Source organism: Cygnus atratus, chromosome 1 (genome assembly GCF_013377495.2).
Source record: "Cygnus atratus isolate AKBS03 ecotype Queensland, Australia chromosome 1, CAtr_DNAZoo_HiC_assembly, whole genome shotgun sequence".
Classification (NCBI taxonomy): Eukaryota; Metazoa; Chordata; class Aves; order Anseriformes; family Anatidae; genus Cygnus; species Cygnus atratus.
In genome coordinates, this window is record NC_066362.1 from 198053482 (window position 1) to 198074690 (window position 21209).

Here is a 21209-nt window from a genome sequence, read left to right on the forward strand (position 1 = left end):
TCATAGGTGTTTAGAGCTATGACAGAGGACTAGTGTGGACTGGGGGAGAAAGACCGTGAAGGAAACAGACAGAGCATGGAAATCATAAGCAGAGAAAAATCCACTCAAAATAAATCCCCCAAACTCTGAAACTTAACTCTTCTTCTGGATCTCATGGTTCTGTGTTCTGCCTCTGGTGACCTTGCTTGGTAGAGAAGATTATTCACCACAGTTTTCCCTCAACGTAGTATTTCACATCACTAGGTTGCGCAATGGTAATATATTTGGTGAATTTTTATAGGTCTGAAGAGCGTGGAAGGCATTGGACTAGGCTAATAATGCTGCCTGTTAGAGCAGAGGTGGTTGTTTGAATAGCATAGAGCAGCATCGAAGTCTTGGTGTGAGATACTGAATTAATGCAACGTCTCTCTTGAGAGAATACGTTCCGATGCCAGTATTGGACAGCTAGAGAAAATAGGAGGTGTGTTTGTGTTCTTTCAAAGCCATTCAATCATCTAATTAGGGTTTTAGCTTTTTAAGAAAATAATTTAAAATAATATAAGAATGAAATTAATTTCTGGCTCCCAAAAAAAGGACAAGAAAAGTGTTCAGCTTTGGTGTTCCAAAAGAAAGCGAAAAAACCCTAGAAAGCATTTGCAAAAAGAGCCTTACCTCTACGGCTGTCAGTTAAAATATTAGGCTACATGAAGTCATTGCAACTGGGACTATACAGGCACTGAAGGAAATTCAGAATGAAAAATCTCTCCAGCAGCTGCCCAACAGTGGTATAGAAAGAACAAGCCCTGGCTCATGTCACACCTTCTTGAACTTCTGTCTTTTTTTCTGGACAGGGAGTGGAAGATATTCTACAATAAGCATTATATATATGTGAAATGTTATTACTGGTCATAGTTATTTATTAAAATCTGTTGTCTTGGACTGCTCGGTCATGTAAATGTCTTTTTTCTTTTAATGTTCTTTAGAATGGCCATAGCCAGCGTTTGTCATAAATATACAATATTGTGCTATTTAATTGAAGGTGTAGCCAAAAAGTAAGCAGTTTCTTTCTTTCTTGTATTTTTTTATGAGTAGCCTGCCAAAAAATCAGCATGGCTTTTTTTTTGTTTTGTCTGAAAGAAGGCATCATAATGAACAGTCCAGTGGTGCCAGTAAAAGGTCTTAGATTTGAGCTCCCTCTGACAGTGAAGCCACAGGATTTTTTTTTCCCCCATTAGTAGTCTCCTACAGATTGCTTTTGCTGCCCTTCAGAGGGGCAGACAATCCTCAGGAAACCCCCAAGTTTTTCATGCCTGGTATATGTATCTGAGTTCAGTGCCCTCCTGCCAGGAACATAGGAAATGAATGCTGAAGACTCTGGAAATCAAATCTCAGGGCCTGAGAACTTATTAAGAGTCTCCTCATATCTGTAAGCTGAGCAAGGAATTGCCATGAAAGCTCTGCAGGGATGATGGAGCTTGGAATAAGGTCTTACTGTAACAATTTATGCTTATTGGGACTCCTGGAAGCTGTAGAACATGGCAGAACTTAGTCAGAAAATATTTATAAATTGCATTTATAACCATCAGAGTGTATGCACCAAATGAGTATATCTATTACTTGTTCAGGCCCAAATGCTACCCATTGATTCTTTGTTCCAGAATGTTTTGTAGCAAGTCAAGAACGGGAAATTTCCAAATTAAGGGGAAATTACATGGAATTTGCATTCTTCAAGGTTCTTAATAAGGTGTTATGTTAAAACAATCTAATCCCAACTGAGGACAGAAAAAAAAGAATCTGTCCATCCTACCTGGCAGTAAATTTAATACTTGTAGCCATGTGTCTGCATACCTTCAGTCTGCGTCTTCATTAAGACATCAAAGGCTCTGTTACACCGATGAAACTCAAGGTGAGAGCAGCAGCACTATTTGCCACTTACTGTGATCTTGTTGCTTGGATTTCCTGCCCTGACTTGAAATTCTGTGTTGGTGACTACAAGGTTATGTTGGAGCTTACTAAACACATTTTTCTGTACTCTATATAATATATGTAAAAGGAATTTCTCCAACAGGCTGCAGGCAGTAATGGTTGCAGTGCCTATTTCCGCACTTTGAAGTGATGGCAAGCCCTGCAAGCTCTCTTGGCTACAGTTCAGGCTCAAAGCACCCATGCTACATTTAGGAAAAGCACTGCTTAGTATGCCTGGCCACACCCGTGTCAGCAAAATGAATACGAGCACCAAGAGCACAGTTCCATATTCTAGGAGTTCATGGACTCAGCTTCCCCTCCAGGGAGAGCTAACTGCTCAGCATCAGCTTTTGTGTTAACCACCTGCATGATAGGTTTGTCTGTGATGGAGACTGACAGTGCAGACCTTCCTCATAAAAACTGGGGAATTACTCTGGGATCCTGAGCATAATCCGTTACAAAACATTAACGGTACTCACATTGCATATGCATTTTCATCCAGGCACCATAAGTTTCTCTTGTTAGTTTTCCTAACCTATGAATACGGCTTCATATTTTCAAAATGATGCTGTTTTCCAACCGTTTCTTGGTTGGTGCTCTTCAGTAATTGACTGAGCATTTCTATATGGTATATAAAACACTGTGATCTTCCAGGCTGTAAAACATTATTGTAGAGTAGTCTTATTTATTAATAACAACCCCTTAAATTTCAGAAATTAACTTTGAAAGGAAGAAGAAAAACATTCTTATTCTGTACCATGAGGACATAAAATGTAAATGCTCTCCCTCTGATTCCAGGTACTGCCATTGGAAAACAGAATGAAGGACACCACGCGGTTCCCACAGGCACTGAACATCGGCATGGGGATAGTTATGACCTTGTATATCTCACTAGCCACCCTGGGGTATCTGCGCTTTGGGGATGAAATCAAAGGCAGCATCACTTTAAACCTGCCACAAGATAAGTGGTAAGTGAGAATGTGACTTTAAAATCCTTAATCTAGAAGGCAAAAAAAAAAAAAGATTGCATGTGGTGAAGTGTTGTTCAATGCATCTCTGCTTCCCTGCTTACAATTGATAGGTGCTCAGACTTTTAAAATTACACTGTACATACTATCTCTGTGCCTTCTAAGGCTTAACAGTGACCCTAGTCAGCAATTGCTTGCACATTAGAAGGAATTGAGCATGATCAGATCAACGATTGTTGTAGTAGAGGATTCCATCTCCAGCAGGAGCTAGTTCCCAGGGTATAGAAGGATGATACATACAGTTTGCATATACAGTATATTTCTGAAACCAGCTAGTTTTAAAGTGGATATCCTGATATAGTGACCTTTTTTTAGAGGAATGACTGAGTTTAGAAGGTAAACAACTGGAATAGAAGACATCAAAGCTGAATAGGTTCATAGTTTAGACACAAGTTTGTGTATAATGTATTAAAATGGCTTCCTATCAGGAAAATGAAGCTTACACTTGCCAGTGTCTTGGGGTTATAATTTTTATTTAGCTTTTTTTAAAAATGCTATGGGAGCTCCACATGTCATATGCTGAAGTGCTAAAGACTTCCATCTGGTTAGCATTTTTTGTTATGTATCCATCTACGGATGCATGCATATGGTAGGTATTAAAGTCACTGTGCTGTTTTAATATTTTCCAAAAGTTTTGTTCAATTGCCTGACTGATTTCAGTGAAAAATACATGAAATGATAATAAAATGTGTCTTGAAAGATTAATTTTTTTTTTCTGTTTGCTAGGATTCCCATTAATCATTTGTTTTTTTGTTTAGTTGGTTGGGTTTTTGCTTTGTTTTGTTTGAGTTGTTCTGTTTTTTGAGGCGTATTGCTTATAATATATATTCAATTGTGAACTTTAATTCAGCATACATATACATTAAAAAAAAACGGAAGTCTTCAAACACTTACTGCATCGCTTTATGTCTATGTGATGCATCTGAAAGGGAAAATACTTCCATTTATGATATTACACGGTATTGTTCATAATTGATAAAATTAGTGAAAAGTTTGTTTTAAATGGTAGCTCTGGATTCCTGTGTCAAAGCCAGAGGCCTCAGGCAGGTCCCTTCGATAGCTCAGCTGGTAGAGCGGAGGACTGTAGAGGCACCACCCGTGGGAATCCTTAGGTCGCTGGTTCGATTCCGGCTCGAAGGAGACACTGTCCTTTTAAAGGTTGGACGTGGTGCTTAGGGACATGGTTTAGTGGGTGACATTGGCGGTAGGGGGACGGTTGGACCAGATGATCGTGGAGGTCTTTTCCAACCCTCATGATTCAATGATATGATTCAATGATGATATATGCTGATAAAAGAGAAGAAGAGGAAGGTAGAATAAAGTCGCTCACTGTCTTTCTCTGTTGCATTTTGTTGAGCTCATGCAAACAGGATGAGGTTTATTAGCTGCTGTCTAAATACAAATATGAATTTTCAAAGAGCTGTTGGCTACGGTGCAGATGTGATGATAACATGACATTTATCCTGATGCCTTTGTAGACCTAATGCAAAGAAAGAGATAATAAAAGAGATGGAAACTGGTGCTCTATAAGGTGGGGAATTGGCATTATAAGTTAATAACCTCAGAGCACTTGCTCAGAGCACATATGTAGAGATAACAAACAGTCTGTTTTCCTCTCGCCCTGGATGGTACCCCAGAGCACCACCCAGAATTAGGAGAAGCAGCTCAGTGGTACACCTGTGGATTATGATGCACGATGCCATCTATAGCTTTGCGGTACTGAGGGTCTACTTGAAACAGTATTGCTGAGCAAATACGTGCAATTAGCTGTGCTATCAAAACAAATTTCCAGTCAACCATATGTCAGTATTTTGTTATTTGGTCCTCACATAAAAAGCCAGTAAGTGGCGGGATTGGACTAAAGAGATGCAAGGAGCAGACAAGTTTTCACAAGAAAGTGATTGTGCAAAAGAGCCTGGGATGTAGCTAAGCAATGAAATTTGGCTTATGTTTTTAATATTCCAGCTGGGCAATCCCTGTTCTACAAGTAAGTCTTTCCTGATAAAGAAAAATAAAATTCTGCTGCTGCTTTTTTTTTTTCATCAAAGAATTGATCAGAAGGCATATACAGGCCCTAGACCAGTTAAGTCCTTAAGTTTAATTTAAACAGAGGACTGCTCCTACTGCAAAAATAATAAAGCCAGAGCCTTGGGATAAGAGACTTGCTCCAGTTCTAATTTAGAAAGTGTTTTGGAGAACAAACTGTTGGTCAGCATAATGTCTTAATTAGAATATGTTGAAAATTGGCTTTATGAAAAGAGAGTAATTTTCAGCTCTTTTTTTTTTTTTTTTTTCCTTAACAACAACAACTTTATAAAAACATTCTATTTTACTACATCAAATATTTTTTCTTTCTTGCATCCAGTTATTTATCTGGTTTGGAATACATTTGTAATGGTGTTTCATATCCTTAGAATTATGCAGAAGAACTAGTTTCCAATTTTCACATTAAGAGGTTCAACAAAATCTAAAATGTAGACTTAGGAGAGGCAGACCTTTTTTTAACTTCTTCTGCCACATATAAATGATTTAACATTTTTAAGGGAGCTATCTTTTCCTGATTGGACTATAGTAGCAAATTATCAGTGAAGTTCATTTAATAATATGAACAAATATTTCCTAATTTGAACAATCTGAATCCTTGTAGAGCTAAAAAATTTGTGTCTTGGAGACACTTGCTTTGAACTACGGTGCTTTAAAGCTTTGAATCTTGTTTTTGAATTTCTATTATTATTATTATTATTGTAAAGTTTTGGGGTGATGTGAAACCTGAGGATTAAAGGCTAACTGGGGTGAGCTGATAAGTTTCTTTTTATTGTTAACTGGCCAATATGCATCCAAGCTTATGGAATCTGGACAGTGAGGCAGGGCTGATAGAAATGTGCCTCTCTGTTTTGTCCCCTGAATTACTGAGCTGCTGAGCAACCAAAAAGAAGTGAATTACAAAAGCAGTGGCTCCTAAATTATCTATAGTGCTTTACATGGGGACTTAATGGTGCAGTAGTTTTTTCAATCCCATTAAATATGCCTTTAGGACTTTATGGAGCTCTGTGCAGTGATGGTCAAATTTTTGATACAAATAGTTCAGGACCTGTTAGCCAAAATACAGTGTATTTTTCTTCTTTCCTCATATATACACTTTTAATTACTTCTGTATTTGTTCAGCTAATTAATTCTTTTTTTCTTGTAAGCAGTCTTTTGGTATTGTCAAAAATCAAAAGAAAACCCGAACTCTCCTGTAGATGTGAGGGGAGAAGCAGAGAAATTGGGGCTGTCAGGGCTATTAAAGCTCAGCTGCATTCCTTGCTCAAAACCATGCCAGTGTACCAAAACCATTACTGTGTTTAGCACATCCGTCAAAATGCTGAATGATGGAGACTGTAACCCCGCAAGTAGTCATCTGTGACAGCATTTCACTGTTCTCTTCTCTTTGAAGGCCATTTCCAACACTGAACTAAGCCTCACTTGCTGCTGTTTAATCCTGCTGTTATTTCTTTTGTTTGGACATGGAGGACAGCGTGCCGACCTTGTACAGCAATCTTTTAAGTATCCGAAGATCTTTGTTATAACTTCCCTCAGTGTTACCTTTTCTAGACTACACAGTCCTCATCTACAAACTTTCCCAATAGGTCATGTTCTCTAAACCTCTAATTAGTCTCATTGTTGTTCTCAAATAACCTACATATTTTTTAAGTGCAGTTTTATCAAACCAGGGCTTAGTGCTGAACACTTCACGTGTGTTTTGGGTATTCTTCCTTACAAACATGAGATATTGTATAATAATAATACATAATATTGTATAATAATAATACATAATAAGGTAAATACAGAATAAGGTAAATAAGAAAATACAGAATAAGGTAAATATAACAGCAGTGCTGTTTGTTACCCACCCACCATTTCTGAAGGTTTCATTTCAATTTAAGTGTAAAGACTTATACATCTCTTTATGGAATCATAACCTATTTTTTTTCCAAATATTTTTTCCAGTTTTTGAAGGTCATTCTGAATTTGAAGCCCATCTGTTCATATGCTTGCTGACAGCTGTGTATGGTTACTACCCAGAGATGTGTGATACATATTCTTTATCAGGGCTTTCCTTAATAAAAGCATTGATTTGTAACAACTGCAATGCAGATTTGGGAGGAAGAACATTGCAGTTTTCCACTTCTGATACTGAACCTCATATTATAGCTTAGAACAAGCTCTAATTGCATCAAGGAGATGCAATTACCTTGCTTAGGGCTCACTGTATATGTATAAGCTGTTGTTTGCCATTCCCAGTCAAGTTTATTTTATTAATGCTTACAAGGCTCCTGATTAGTTATTAGGTTTACAGACAGGTTAGAATACAAGAATAGAAATGTCAAGGTCCTAAGGTACCTCAGAAGATTTTTATTTAAAAAAAATAAAATTAAAACATTTACTTTGATCAAACTAATTTTCTTTTCCGTAGTAACATATACTGTCAATCCACTACTGGCATACGTTTGGCACAGCTCGGAACAGTAGAGCTTGGTACCCCTTTGTGTTGCTATAAACCCTATGAAATCCTGTGACAGATGATACTCTGATACAAAACAGAGTTTTTTTCCTACATTATTGACTCTCAATATCAGGGCCATTACTTACACTTCCACCAACTCATAATATATGACACAATACTAAGCCAAACTTCCTCAGTGTTATTTCTCTTTTCTGACATGGCACGATAATTTAATAGTGTTCTGTATCTAGTGAGTCTGAAGAGGAGGTTGTAGACAGCAAGAAAATTTCATTTACGGATATTTTCCAGCCTTAGAAGGTATTTTTTCAAATCTTAATAAATAACATTTCCTGAGATGTCCTCTCCCCAGCGTGAAAATTCTTTTTAGGAACACTCTGTCTACAATTTCCAGTTATTGTACTTGTCGTGTATTTTTTTGATATACACTTTTAGAAAAAAGCCACTGTCATTAACCAAGAATAGCCGTGGGGAGGTAAATTATAGCCACTTTACCAGTGCATTTAGTTGACAACTTAACAACTGTGGAGATTTTTTTGGTAAAACTTAGAATGAAGAGAAAAAAATGCATTGAAGAGAAAATGCATATATTTTGTTAGGCCTTAAAGCTTGTTAAATATGATGAGCTTAGATATGAGGTAAGGAATCTGGATGTAATTAAAAGTATGAGGGTTTACTTACTTAACTATTAATGAATTCTCAAATTCATACGTTAGAAAATTACTTAAAAGGAAAAAAAAGAGATATTTTTAATGAAGAATTTGCAACTTACCTGAATGCGTGCAAATGTTTTGAACAGGTTGTATCAGTCTGTAAAAATTCTGTACTCCTTTGGGATTTTTGTGACCTATTCGATCCAGTACTACGTTCCTGCAGAGATCCTCATTCCAGCTGTTACCTCCAAAGTGGAGCAGAAGTGGAAGTTACCCTGTGAACTTGTGGTGAGAACACTATTAGTCTGCTCAACCTGTAAGTATGTACAGAATACCCATAAAAAGCTTGCTCTTGTGTATTGCTGAGGCCTGCTTATTTTGTTACATATTTTGCTGGAGGTTAGCAAATCTGATTTTTTTTTTCAACGATTCAGTATGTTTTGATTTTCATGAACATGTGAATCTAATGGTGTATTATATTTTAAGTGCACTTTTCTTAGTAGGTGTGACCAACAATTTGACAACCAAGTATCTTCGAACAACACTCTGCCAATAATAAACTGCCAATGTGAAAATATTTTTTTAGAATAACTTTTCAAAGAAATACACATGGCTATTTGATGTCAACATTTCTCTATGTGATCTGCAGTACGTGCTGCTCACAAAGAAATCCTTTCTCTGCTTTGTCAGCCTCAGGATTAAGCCTACGGTGTGCCACCGTGTGTCCATTAAATATCACTGGCAAATATAGATGTTTGATCAGAGTTCATGGAGGGCCACTTAACCTTCATAGATAGTGCTCTAAAGTAGTTTTGCATCTCTGCCCTCGGTGTCTGTAATTTTTTTTACCCCCTACTCTTCCCATCCTTCCTATTGCATCTGTGCTTCTGTCACATCTAGTCTAAGTACTGGAGACAGCAGTAGTCATCAGCAGTGCTCACTGAATGGTGAGCATGGTCTCATTCGTGTCAACCTTCCTGAAGATGATGAACTGAGGAGGAAGTTAGTTCTCTCTTACAGCTCCCATCAAAAGTGCTGAATAACATTTGAAGCTTTTCTCAGAAGTATTATAAAAAATAGTTTCCAGTAACAGTTCATGACTCCACCATTTTTACTAAAACCAGATGCTTACTTCAAAAAGAACCAAAAGCTCCAGTTAATCAAAAAATGCTAAACCTTGTTTTTCAGAGGAGAAAATGTTGATAGAAAAGGCAAATTCAGGTTTTCATTCTGTTCTCTTGGTGAACACTAAGCAGTGGTTAATGTACTGGGCAGCATTTAATAATTCTGTTGTCTAAGGAACCTGAACATCCAGTGAGACCTTCTTAAAGTCAAGCCTGTTGAGAGAAGCTGTTTAATGTTGGTGCAATTTAATTACTGCAATAAGCAAAGGGAAATGCCATTGTTCTAATAACGTGCTGCTCTGAAAACACATCTGCTATGTGAAATACATTAAAAAAAAATGTGAAAACTTTCTTCAATCAGGAACTGCGGATTTCCTGAAGCATGATATAGCGTATATCATACTTAGTGTTCATGGTGTGTAGTGGAACTTTTAAGATTTTAAGACTGACGATCGATGAGTAGCTCCTGTAATACTTGAGAGACACCTTGATCAAAATGCTTCAAGCTCCAAAATGGTTTTTAGTGTCTTTCCACCCCAATAAACTCCCTGGTCTTAACTATATCTTGGTGTCCTGTAGCCCTCAACTTCCACTCATTACCTATTGCTCTTTATGTGTCCCTTACAGCTTTCCCTGATAAAGATAGCACAATGTATTTGAAAAGCTAAAATACTTGCAGATCTAAACAGTTGTTTACAGATGTAGGTTTTGAGAGTTTGTAGGTAAAGGATGCTTTCAGAGGTGCAAGCAAAGCATGTGGTGAATAGGTTTTAAAGTACATGTGTCTATGTGACTTGGGGAAAATTATGAATGACTCCATGATATTCAGCCCTAGCTTTTTTGTTTGTTTGTTGGTGTTTTTTTTTTTTCTTCAAGTTTATTATTGAGCTCTGTTATTAATGGGTAATCTGGGAAGGCGAAACTGGGGAACAATCTTAAAGAAAAGGAAGTAAAAAAAAGAAAATGAATTAACTTTAAAATCTGGAAGAGGACTCTGTGAAAGGTGAGAAGAAATAGAAGCAAATAAGCATGGGGTAATCTTATGAGCTAGACTTGAAAATGGAGTGGTTGTCTTTGGGTATAATTAACTACAGTTGGGTGAATTGGGACAGGAAGAATCCAATAAAGCATGGATGGTGGTGGGTCCCTTTCTCCCAGAAGTATGTAGGCATCTATTCTTTTTCTCTTCTTATTTTTATTTTCAGACAGTTGTCCGTTGTGATTTTTTCAGGTACTTGATTGTTTCATTACAAGGAAGCAGCTAATAGTCTTTCTTTTTTGAAAACAAAATAAATACTTTAAAATGATTAAATATAATGTGGGTGCTATATCTTTATTTCATTTAAAAATATGCAAAATTGGACCTAATTTTTGTCAATGAAACTTATCTGCGATGCCATTCTGTAAAATGGACCTGCTACAGTTGTTACTGGGATATCTGAAAGTATTGAATTGTTTACTGCAAGGCACAGAAATGTACAACTGAAAACTTACTCTTACATGTTTAATATTTACCAGCCTGTTGTAGGGTCTGTTGTGTTTATCCTAGCTGGCATTTCATTTTTTACCAAGTGGCTTGTACAGATTCTGTGCAGGCTACTGCCTATAATTCTGTTTCCACCAACAATATTGTGTGTAAGCTCCCATGCTTACACTCCCCTTCTGCTTCCCATCTTTCACTGAATTTCACTTTCATTGAATTCTGGTTTTAAACCAAAACTGATTTAAATAATGCTTCACTTTCACTAAATGCAGAACATGGTTCCTAAAAAGGTTCAGGAAGCGTTTCTTTATTGAAAAAACAAACAAACAAAAAAACCCTTTGAAATTGAATTTTAGAAGAGAATTCAGTGATACATCAGTCTCATGTCGGTGACAGAAGCTGTTGTAATGTCTGGACCACTCAGAGGTTATGCACTGATGAAAGGGACTCTACCTACTTAAAAATATATATGTATATGTATATATATCTATCTATCTAAACAGAGAAACTTCAGCTGTGTTACTAATAACACACTAGCCTCTTAAGAGAAGATTTGAAAAATCAGTCAGCCTTTCATTGTTGTTAATTTTAGGGGGGAAAGGGGGCTGAATTTCTCAAATAAAAATCAATGAGGTCATGGTTTTATTATTGCAGTATATCATAAAATTTGCTAGGGAAAATCATACTCTGAAGGTTTTTTTCTTTGGTCTGGTGGGGTTTGTTAGAAAGGAAGAATTAGACAAATTACTAGAGAGGCAGTGTGCATCCAAAAAATTTCCTTTTGCTTATGTTTTTTCATAATTTAGTTGATCACTTTGTGACACCTACTACTGCAGGAGGATGGTCACAAACGTGCTTTGTGTTTTTAGATTCATTTGTTCTATTTCCTCTGCTCATGCTTCACAAAAGAGACCTTATCTGAAGTGTGCAACATACACTTCACCCCTAATGTGGCCCATCTGAACCAAACCTTCAAGCTTGGGACAGGGAAGGAATGCACCCAGCTGCTGGGAAGAGCATGGCTGGTTGGATGTCGGTCACTCTGGGAGCAGGTCAGTCTTTCCTCCTTGCAAACTGAGCAGCTCCTGATGAACAGTGAGATCACCTTGACTCTCTTTCTAGACAGAATTGGTAATTAAAGCTGTTTAATAGAAGTCTTTTTTTTTTTTTTACCATATCAGAAAGGAAGTTATACATTGATTTAAAAACAATGTTAGCTGTAGCTATCTGAAATTTCAGATCTGTTCTTAGAAGCATTTTTGAGACAGACACTATTATTCAAGATAAAAGCAAATACTAAGGAGTATTTTTGCTGGGAGAGTGTCAAAGGCATACTTTTCCTTTGGTTAAAATACTTTCTTTTGCTTTTTGAATGATGACACAGTGAGTGCAAGTGACTTGACAGGCTTTGTTCCCTACTGCTTTTCTCCTTTCTTCCAACTTAGTTTAGTGTGAAAATAGTATCTTTAGAATTGCATGGGTAAAAATGCAAGTCAGATACTCTTGAATTTAAATAATTTAAAGATTTCCACTTCATTTGATATTGAACTCTTCTCTCCAATTCATTTGCAAGAGATGTACATCTCCTCACTTAGATGAGCACCTTGTGCACTGGCAGGCTCTGGAGGGATGAGCTGGACTTCAGGTGAAAGTCCTGAGTGGAGTTGGAAACTAGATTTGGTCGCTGTTGAAAGCAGGTGGGCGCTGGTCGTGTGGATAGGTAGGCAGAAATATGACTGAAAGCTGGGCTAAGCATCACTGCAGTGGGGTGAAGATAGAAATTAAGAACAAATACAGAGGTAGTGGGATGAGAGCCCACACAGGACTGGAAAGCACTGAGAGCAAATATGAGGGCACAGTGTTGTGTGGATTGCCCTCACCTCATGCCTGGAAGGTCATCATGTGCCTAAGGATCTCCAGAAGCTGCCTGCATTGCAGCCGCTGCCTGGAGACTTGCCAGCTGTTGTCCTTTGGTGAGTCAGTTCAGCTCATCCCTGATAGTTCAGGGACACTTCTTGTAAGACATGAGAGGACAGAAAATCTATCTGATCGTGTTCAGATTGTACAACTGCACCCATCTAGTTTCAGGAGGTTCTGTTGCCGTTTCATTTGTATTTTTGCTTGAAGTGTAAATGCTTTTCATTTATTTTTCTGTTTGAAATATTTGCTGGGGTGGAATTTTTATAATGTGAAAGTGTTCCTGGTGATTTTACATCTTTAAAATGCATCATGAAGATAGCTTGGGTCTGTGTTTGCTGTATCTGCTTGGATAAAAGTTGGGCTCCCTGCCCAAATCTTGCCATGGTTTGGCTGAGCTTCTTACTTGATGGGACTGCTGCTACTGGACATTGGGACTGACCATATGAGTGTGAAGTATTTTCGTTTGTTTCTGAAAAATCTGGACTATCCTGGCTGAGTTTTAAAAAGCTCTGTAATTCTTTTTAGTATCTTTACATAGAGCTGTATAAGTTTTGAGACACCAGTTTGTCTGGAGGAACAAGACAAAAACCTTCTACCCAAATGAGTCCTGTGTAGTGAATGGCTTGAAACGAGTTGCTGTTGTATCATGAAAGTATTTTACTCTTCCATTCTTACCTGGTGCTAAAATCATGGAAATTCTGGAAGGGGGCAGTTTGGAGAAGTTTTGTTGAGCCTAACCAGTTCTTTCTCTTGTATTAGTAACTTGAAAATAAGCTGAGCTCACAGATAGGAGACCTTGAGATCATCTGCTTCAACTGCCAAGCATTAGTCAATATTGACGCTAACTAGCATCAAACTTATTAATTTCTTTTGATACCTCTCTGTTGCAATTGTGATTAATAAATTTAGGATAGAGCAAATATACACGTTTTTTGATGAATGTAAATGTAAATTTGTTGCCTAATGTCTAGCAAAGTCTTTATCCTGTGTTACCTTGGAAGAGTATTAAAGATTAAACTTTGCTTGCTGGAGGTGCTGGAAGAATTGCAAGAAAATGAAGTATTGAGAAAACAGTTTTCATCTGGATCATAGTATTACAGAATATCCTTAGTTGGAAGAGACCCACAAGGATCATGGAGTCCAACTCCTGGCTCTACACAGCACCACCCAAAAATCAGACCCTATGTCTCAGAGTGTTGTCCAGATGCTTCTTGAACTCTCTCAGGCTCAGTGCCATGACCACTGCCCTGGGGAGCCTGTCCCAGTGCCTGACAACCCTCTGGGTGAAGAACCTTTTCCTAACATTGAGCCTGAACCTCCCTTGTCGTAGCTTCATGCTGGTCCCTTGGTCAATGGTGGCAGCAAATCCATGAAGTGAAGGAATAAAATAGAGAAGAAAATTTAAGCAGTACTTAATTTTTAAAGAATAGGTTGCTCTTGATTTATTTATTTCTAGATAGTAGTAAAATATTTTTTTTTGTGAATTGATAAAAGCTGCTGAAGAGCATCAGCAAATAGAATGGATAAAGCTGGAGTTGAGAGGTAATAATATCTTTCATTCATATAAGAAATAAAGATATATCTATATTTTTGTATGTATGGCTTAATTTAGGGCTATATCCCAGAAGCCATGGTGCACCTATAAAAATGACAATGAAGAAATACTGCATGTGAATATGTGGAGATATTGGTGGAATTGTCAGCTGTTTTGATTGTTAGCTTGAAATGAAACAAATTTGAATGGCTGATCCAGCTGAGCGTAAACTGAGCTGTTAGAGAGCTTTGTCCATTAAAAAAATTAGCCTGAGCTTGCTGTGTAATTTTACTAAGAATATAAATTAATTATTCAGTTGAATTTATCAGTTATACTTGTCTAAATATTTCCCAATTTTAACTCCACTTGGTTTTAAAAAAGAGCAGTTCTCAGTGCAAAACGGCGAGGCAAAAGATAACATGATGTTCACCAGATCTGTTACACTGTTTAATGGCATGGTACCAATAAAATATTTAGAGTAGCTGAAGCATAAGTAAAATGGAAGAATTTTAAGATCTATATATACATATTAATTTAAAATATTTTAGTTACTTAAGCTACAGTAACACTTAGTGTGAAGTGCAGGTTGAAAATCCGTCATGCCATTTACATCATAAAACTAAGTGATGGTCTGTGCTCTAAAGGTTTTAGGTGATACATGGCATAAGGTGCAAGGTGCGACATGAGTTGAGTCATCTTTTTTTAACATAAAATAATAAAATGGTCTGGCTTGCAAGGGACCCTTAAAGATCATCTTGTTCCAGCCCCACTGCCACGGGCAGGGACATCGTTTACTAGCTCAGGTTGCCCAAAGCCCCATCCAGCCTGGCCTTGAGCACCTCCAGGGATGGGGCATCCACAGCTTCTCTGGGCAGCCTGGGCCAGGACCTCACATCTGTTCTGTAGACCTCTGCACCTGAAATGGTCATCCTAGCTAGACTCCTTATAAGCAAGGAAGAACACAATTCATTTGATCTATTTTAGATTATTTCCTTTTGGATGAGTTGAATTTGGGCCAAAGAAGTGATTCTTTCTTTCTTTGGTCTGTTGAAAGGTGAGAAATATATCTAGCATTCGTTGTGATGAATCTTTCTCAGGAAGACAAAGAAACAACGCTGAATATCATGCTCAGTTCCTGGCAGTTCAATCCTGTCTTCCTTATCTAGCAATAATTTTAAAAAGCATTGAACCTACTTTTGTCTTTTGTTCCACTTCATATTTCTCATCTGTATGTTTACAAATAAAAAGAAATGGTGATATGTCCTCATAAGAAATATATATATATATATATATATAAGTCCTTTAGCAGGAACTGCCGATCAAAACTCAAATTTTTTAACATATTCATTACTTTGTTATTTTGGCCCATTGTGTTTATATGCATAGTATGATTCAGAAGGGAATTTAATTTATGAGGTGCTTTCTTCAACAGGAGCCAGTGATTTTCTGTCACGTTCATTGAATGAGGTGGCTATTTCTCCATGTATTCCTTGCCCGTTTCACATCTGTCCAGCAGGTCATAGACTTGAAATCTCCGTAAGATACAAGAATTCCTCAGGGTGAAATCAGGGAAAAGGCAGGTGGAAAAGCACCACTTTCCTAGCACTTAGTTCAGAGGCAACAGATAATGGTGCTTGACATTGTCAAAAATCTCCCCATTATTTTCAGGAAAGTGACATGTTTTTCTTCCCCTATTTTGATATGCAACAACACACAGTTGAAAAGGTGTATTGTGTTAATCGGAATACCAAAAGTGATAGGATATCATGATATGCTTACTTTGTTGATCTGAATGCAGTATTACTGAATATTTATCTGCACTTTTTCACTTGCTAGGGTCCCACAGTGTAGAGATAGTGATAACAAGCCACATTCATGTACAGTTTAAGAGCTGTATCACAAGTGATATCCCATTTACTTTTTAATCCGTTTTCAAAATGATGTTCAAGGATTCATCTGTTTGATGTTCTTTCCTGTTGCTGTGCATCAAAAAAAATAAATCTAAATAATCCCTAATGTAGGAGTATAGAGCTGCAGAGTTTGGGAGACGCTTGGACATGGAAGAATGGTAATGAATACTTTGGAGTCATTGCTTTATCATTATTGTTAATTGCTTATTGGCTTTGAGGCAGTATGTACGTCTGCAATGACATGTAGCAGACTTGAAGGGTTGTGAACTTACTTGCTCACAGAGCTGAACTTGTGAATCAGTAGGAAAACTAACACCCATGAGGCTGCTGATTGACAAGTTAATTCCTTAACTGCAAATGCACTGTATGGATTCCTCCCCGCTTATACCTATAGCTGGCATATCAATTAACAGTGTTGTTGCTTTGCTGGCATAATTGCTCATGGGATCATGCTGTGAAATAGCTCAGGGAGCTGATCTGGCCTAAAAGCGTCCTCATTTTTCTTCCCCTTTCTCTGCATTTTTTTTTCTTTTTAATCTGGAACTTTTCCTACACCTGATGTGCATTGTGGCACTCAGACCTTTATGCAGGTACAATCAGAGGAGTGGTATTCTACAGCGCGGGAGATGGAGGGAAGAGCAGGAGTATTGTTATGGTATGATTTTATGATACATGAGTCAAATTAACAGCTTACTACTTACAAGCACAGGATATCTTACTCTTTTCTCCATCCTACTGTGGCATGAAGTGCTTCCATCTTCTTCCTTGTGCTGGCTTTGGCATTTCATCAGAAAAGAGCAGATTGGATTCAGTGATCAGCACAAAACCACACATTTTGTATTTAAATATTTTGCATATTTTGTGTTTCAGCAAATGATGGAGTGTATTGTGTTTTGACTTGCAGTAATTACTGATCATAGCTATTCTGCAACACATCAAAATATAAATTCTGTGTCTGTTCTGCAAAGTTAAATTACTTTTTAATGTTATGTAGGCTTTTCTGGTAAGGTTCTCGAGGCTGTATTTCTTACTGAAGTGAAAAATACGTTGACTCACGTTACTGTTTTGTAAACTGGTAACTCATTAGCAAGTCATTTCTTTGGTAGAATGAAGTGTGCATAACCAATGATTAACCCATAATTATACAACATTAGGCAGTCCATTCTTAATTGTATGCTTGAAAATTGCAAACAGGCTCCTTTTGAAGTTTAATATATTCCACAGTATTTCAGTTGAACATTCTACCTACTGATACCCCATGTTATCAGAGGGCAGTTTTGATGAAATGTCTAAGAACAGACCACCTGCAGATTGGGTGCCTGAAGCACTAGAGGGTTCCAAAAGATGCTTTTCTGTAAATTCCTGACTGGAGCTGTTGATTAGTATTAACAGTTTGCCTCATCTGGCCTTCATGCTGTTTGGTAGATATACTGAGTGCTTCAATTCTGCATTGAGGTTCAGGTACCTTAAATTTTGTACCATTTTGGCTGATTTTGAGGGTAATATTTCACAGAGACTCTAGTAAAGGAGCTTAAATGAAAGCCATGTCAGAAGGCAGGCGGTGCTCTATGTAATCACAGAATCACAGAATTGTAGGGGTTGGAAGGGACCTCCAGAGATCATCGGGTCCAACCCCCCTGCCAAAGCAGGTTTCCTAGAACAGTTTGCCCAGGTAGGTGTCCAGACAGGCCTTGAATATCTCCAGAGAAGGAGACTCCACAACCTCTCTGGGCAGCCTGTTCCAGTGCTCCGTCACCCTCACCGTGAAGAAGTTCTTTCTCATGTTGGTGCGGAACTTCCTGTGATCCATTTTGTGGCCATTGCCCCTTGTCCTGTCCCCACAAGCTGTTGAGAAGAGGTTGGCCAAATCTCCCTGTCTCCCACACTTAAGATAATTGTAAACATTAATACGATCCCCTCTCAGTCTTCTCTTCTCAAGGCTGAACAGACCCAGGTCTCTCAGCCTTTCCTCTTAGGGAAGATGCTCCAGGCCCTGTATCATCTTTGTTGCCCTCTGCTGGACTCTTCCCAGAAGATCCCTGAATGGGATGGGGGCTGGACCATACGGAGCCTGCAGTTGGCAGTGACATGGTGGGGAGCCTCTGGGTAAAGATTAAGGGACAAGCAAATATAGAGGATATCATTGTGGGAGTCTACTACAGGCCACCCAGACAGGATGATGACACCAACGAATTATTCTTAAAGGAACTAAGAGATACCTCTAGATCAACTGTCCTTGTCCTTATGGGTGACTTCAGCTTGCCAGATGTTAACTGAGAATAGCACACAGCTGGTACAAACAGGTCCAGGAGATTCCTAAAGTACCTTGAGGATAACTTCTTGGTACAGGTATGAAGGGAGCCAACTAGGACAGGTGCCCTCATGTTGCTAGCAAACATGGGTGAAGTGGTGACTGGTGACTGTCTTGGCCATAGAGACCATGAAGTAGTCAAATTTAAAATCTTTGGTGACAGAAAGAAAACTCTGACCCTGGATATGGTGAGAGCAGACTTCAGGCTGCTTAGGGAACTAGTTAGGAAAGTCTTCAGGCTGCTTAGGGAACTAGTTAGGAAAGTCCCCCTGGAAAACTACTTTTGAAGGTGTTGGGGTCCATCAATGTTGGTCACTTTTTAAGTACCACCTCTTAAAAGCCCAGGAACAGGCAATTCCAAAATATTGGAACTCAAGCGAGTGGGGCAGAAGGCTGGCTTGGCTGAGCAGGGTTCTTCTACTAGAGCTCAGGTGGAAACGAAATGTGTATGGATGTTGGAAGCAAGGCACAGGAGGACTACAGAGATGCTGTTTGCCATTGTAGGGAGAAAGTTGATGTGGCCAAAGCTCAATTAGAGTTGAAGCTTGCCAGTACCATGGAGGATGACAAAAAGGGAATTTTTAAGTGTGTTAGCAGCAAAAGGAGGACCAGAGGTGACATTGGTCTGTTATTTGATGAAGTTGGTCAGTTTACAACCAGGAACATAAAGCAGAGATGTTTAATGCCTTCTTTGTCTCTGTCTTTTAACACCGATATGGGCCCTGGGACCCCTGGAGCCCTGAGTTGGAGGACCGTGACTGTGGGAACAATAAACTCCCAGCCAGTTCCAAACTTGTGCAGGATTTGCTGCTCCAGCTGGATGCACATAAGTCTATGGTGCCCAATGGAATTCAACTCAGGGTACTCAGAGAGCTGGCTGATGTCATCACGAGACCTCTCTCAATTATTTTTCAATGGTCTTGGGAAACTGGAGAGGTCCTAGTAGACTGGAAGTTGGCAAATGTTGTTCCAATTTTCCAGAAGGCTGAGAAAGAAGACTGTGGTAGTTACAGGCCTGTCAGTCTCACTTCAATGCCTGGTAAAATTGTGGAGAAGATTATTCTGAGAGTTATGGAAAAACACTTGAAAGACGATTCAGTCATTGGTCACAGCCAATATGAGTTCGCGAGGGGAAGTTCATGTTTAAAAAAATTAATTTACTTCTGTGACAAGGCCACCCACCTAGTTGACTAAGGAAGCCAGTTGATGTAATCTTTTAGGATTTCAGCCAGACTTTTGATATTGTCTCTCACGGTATCCTTCTGGACAAAATGTCCAACATACATGTCCAAAACATGACACAATGGGTGAACAATTGGTTGATGGGTTGGGCTCAAAGGGTTATGAATTTTAAGAACCTCTTCCATCTGAATCAGTATAGATGTAATGGTAATGTTTTTTAGATGTAATGGTAATGTTTTTAAGGAATTTTAAGGAGTAATTCGTTACAGGCGAAGAGGTGAAAATTCCATATAAAATAAATGTTATTTATTGCATATAATCCAATACCTGTGTAAAATTAGAGATGAAAAAGTGTGCTGTACGTATTATTTCTCTTGAATTATTTCAGCTGTCTGCTGTCCTTTTCAGTTGCATGTGCACATGTGCATTATTGTACCACTGCAATGCAATTAATAGATGAATTGGTACATTTGTATAAATATTCTCTTTTGCAATTAATAGATGAATTGGTACATTTGTATAAATATTCTCTTTCTGGATAATAAAATCTTTCATTACAATGCTATGCACTGGAAATACAAGAAATTATGCTATGATTACCATGATTCCATGAAATATTTGTTGGTATTACCCACCTTGAATTTTTGAAATAAAATTGGAGACATTTAATTTCACAATGTCTTAAGAATTTTGTAGGTGTCACTTGGTTTCTTTTGTATGACTGTGGAGTGGCTTTTTTCTAAACACTACACAATTTCTGTGTATCAGCTTACTACTTTCTTTGACATGCTATAAAGAAGAAAATTCAACTTGTTCAGGGATAGAAAAGGAAACATTATTGGAAGAATTATAGAATCATAGAATATCCCGAGTTGGAAGGGACCCACAAGGATCATTGAGTCCAACTCCTGGCTCCACATAGCACCACCCAAAAATGAGAATTCAGACCATATGATGGATTTTTGTTTGGTTTCATGATTTTGTGGAACTTGACAACCAGTTAAGATATTTACAGTAACATGACAATTGTGGGATGTAAAAGACTGACAGGAGTTGTATATCTAGATCTGTAAATATTTGTGTTTAAGTTTTGAGAGGGTAACCAGCTTTTTTCGTGTTAGAATTGGTATCTTAATTTTTCTTATTACACTAACTCTTTTCAATTTAGCTTTTTTTTTCTTTTTTTTTCTTGAATTCTGAACTTTGTAATCTTGTAAATGTGAATGATTTGCAGAGGTGATGACTTCCTGCCAGTTGCATTCAACTTAAAGTGTCAGATATTATGTTCCTGCTTATTAGTAGCTTATAAAAATAATGGAGAAGTAGAAGGATGTATTAAATGCCAAGGTTGTTTTGTATTGTAAAGAAGAATTCAGGACAGATAAACTGTTAAGCAATTATTTGCTGTAGAATCACTTGCCTCAATTCTAACGAGCTATTTCTATTTTAGTTTGCTTCACTCTGTGAAACAATTTAATAAAAAATAATCATATTTTTTCAAGGAAAATATGTCAAATAAGATTTAGCTACAGGTATGGACTGATTAGTTTGAGACATAATTTCACGCTGTTGAAGACTAGTGGGTGTAAAGTTAGGTTTCCTAAGGAATTAAGTGT

General features: G+C 37.9%; 1 protein-coding gene and 1 non-coding gene across 4 annotated transcripts in view; both read left to right on the plus strand.

Annotated features, from left to right (window-relative positions):
• SLC36A4 (solute carrier family 36 member 4) overlaps window positions 1–21209 on the plus strand; it is an 85078-nt gene that overhangs the window by 36517 nt on the left and 27352 nt on the right. For all 3 annotated transcript variants that reach the window (XM_035542643.2, XM_035542645.2, XM_035542644.2), the window contains 2 exons: window positions 2743–2912; window positions 8276–8445. In XM_035542643.2, the coding sequence (XP_035398536.1) occupies window positions 2743–2912; window positions 8276–8445 (340 nt within the window). The remainder of the gene's footprint in view (window positions 1–2742; window positions 2913–8275; window positions 8446–21209) is intronic.
• On the plus strand, window positions 4023–4112 carry TRNAY-GUA (transfer RNA tyrosine (anticodon GUA)). Its single transcript is given in 2 exon segments — window positions 4023–4059; window positions 4077–4112. It is a non-coding gene; the product is annotated as a tRNA-Tyr (tRNA).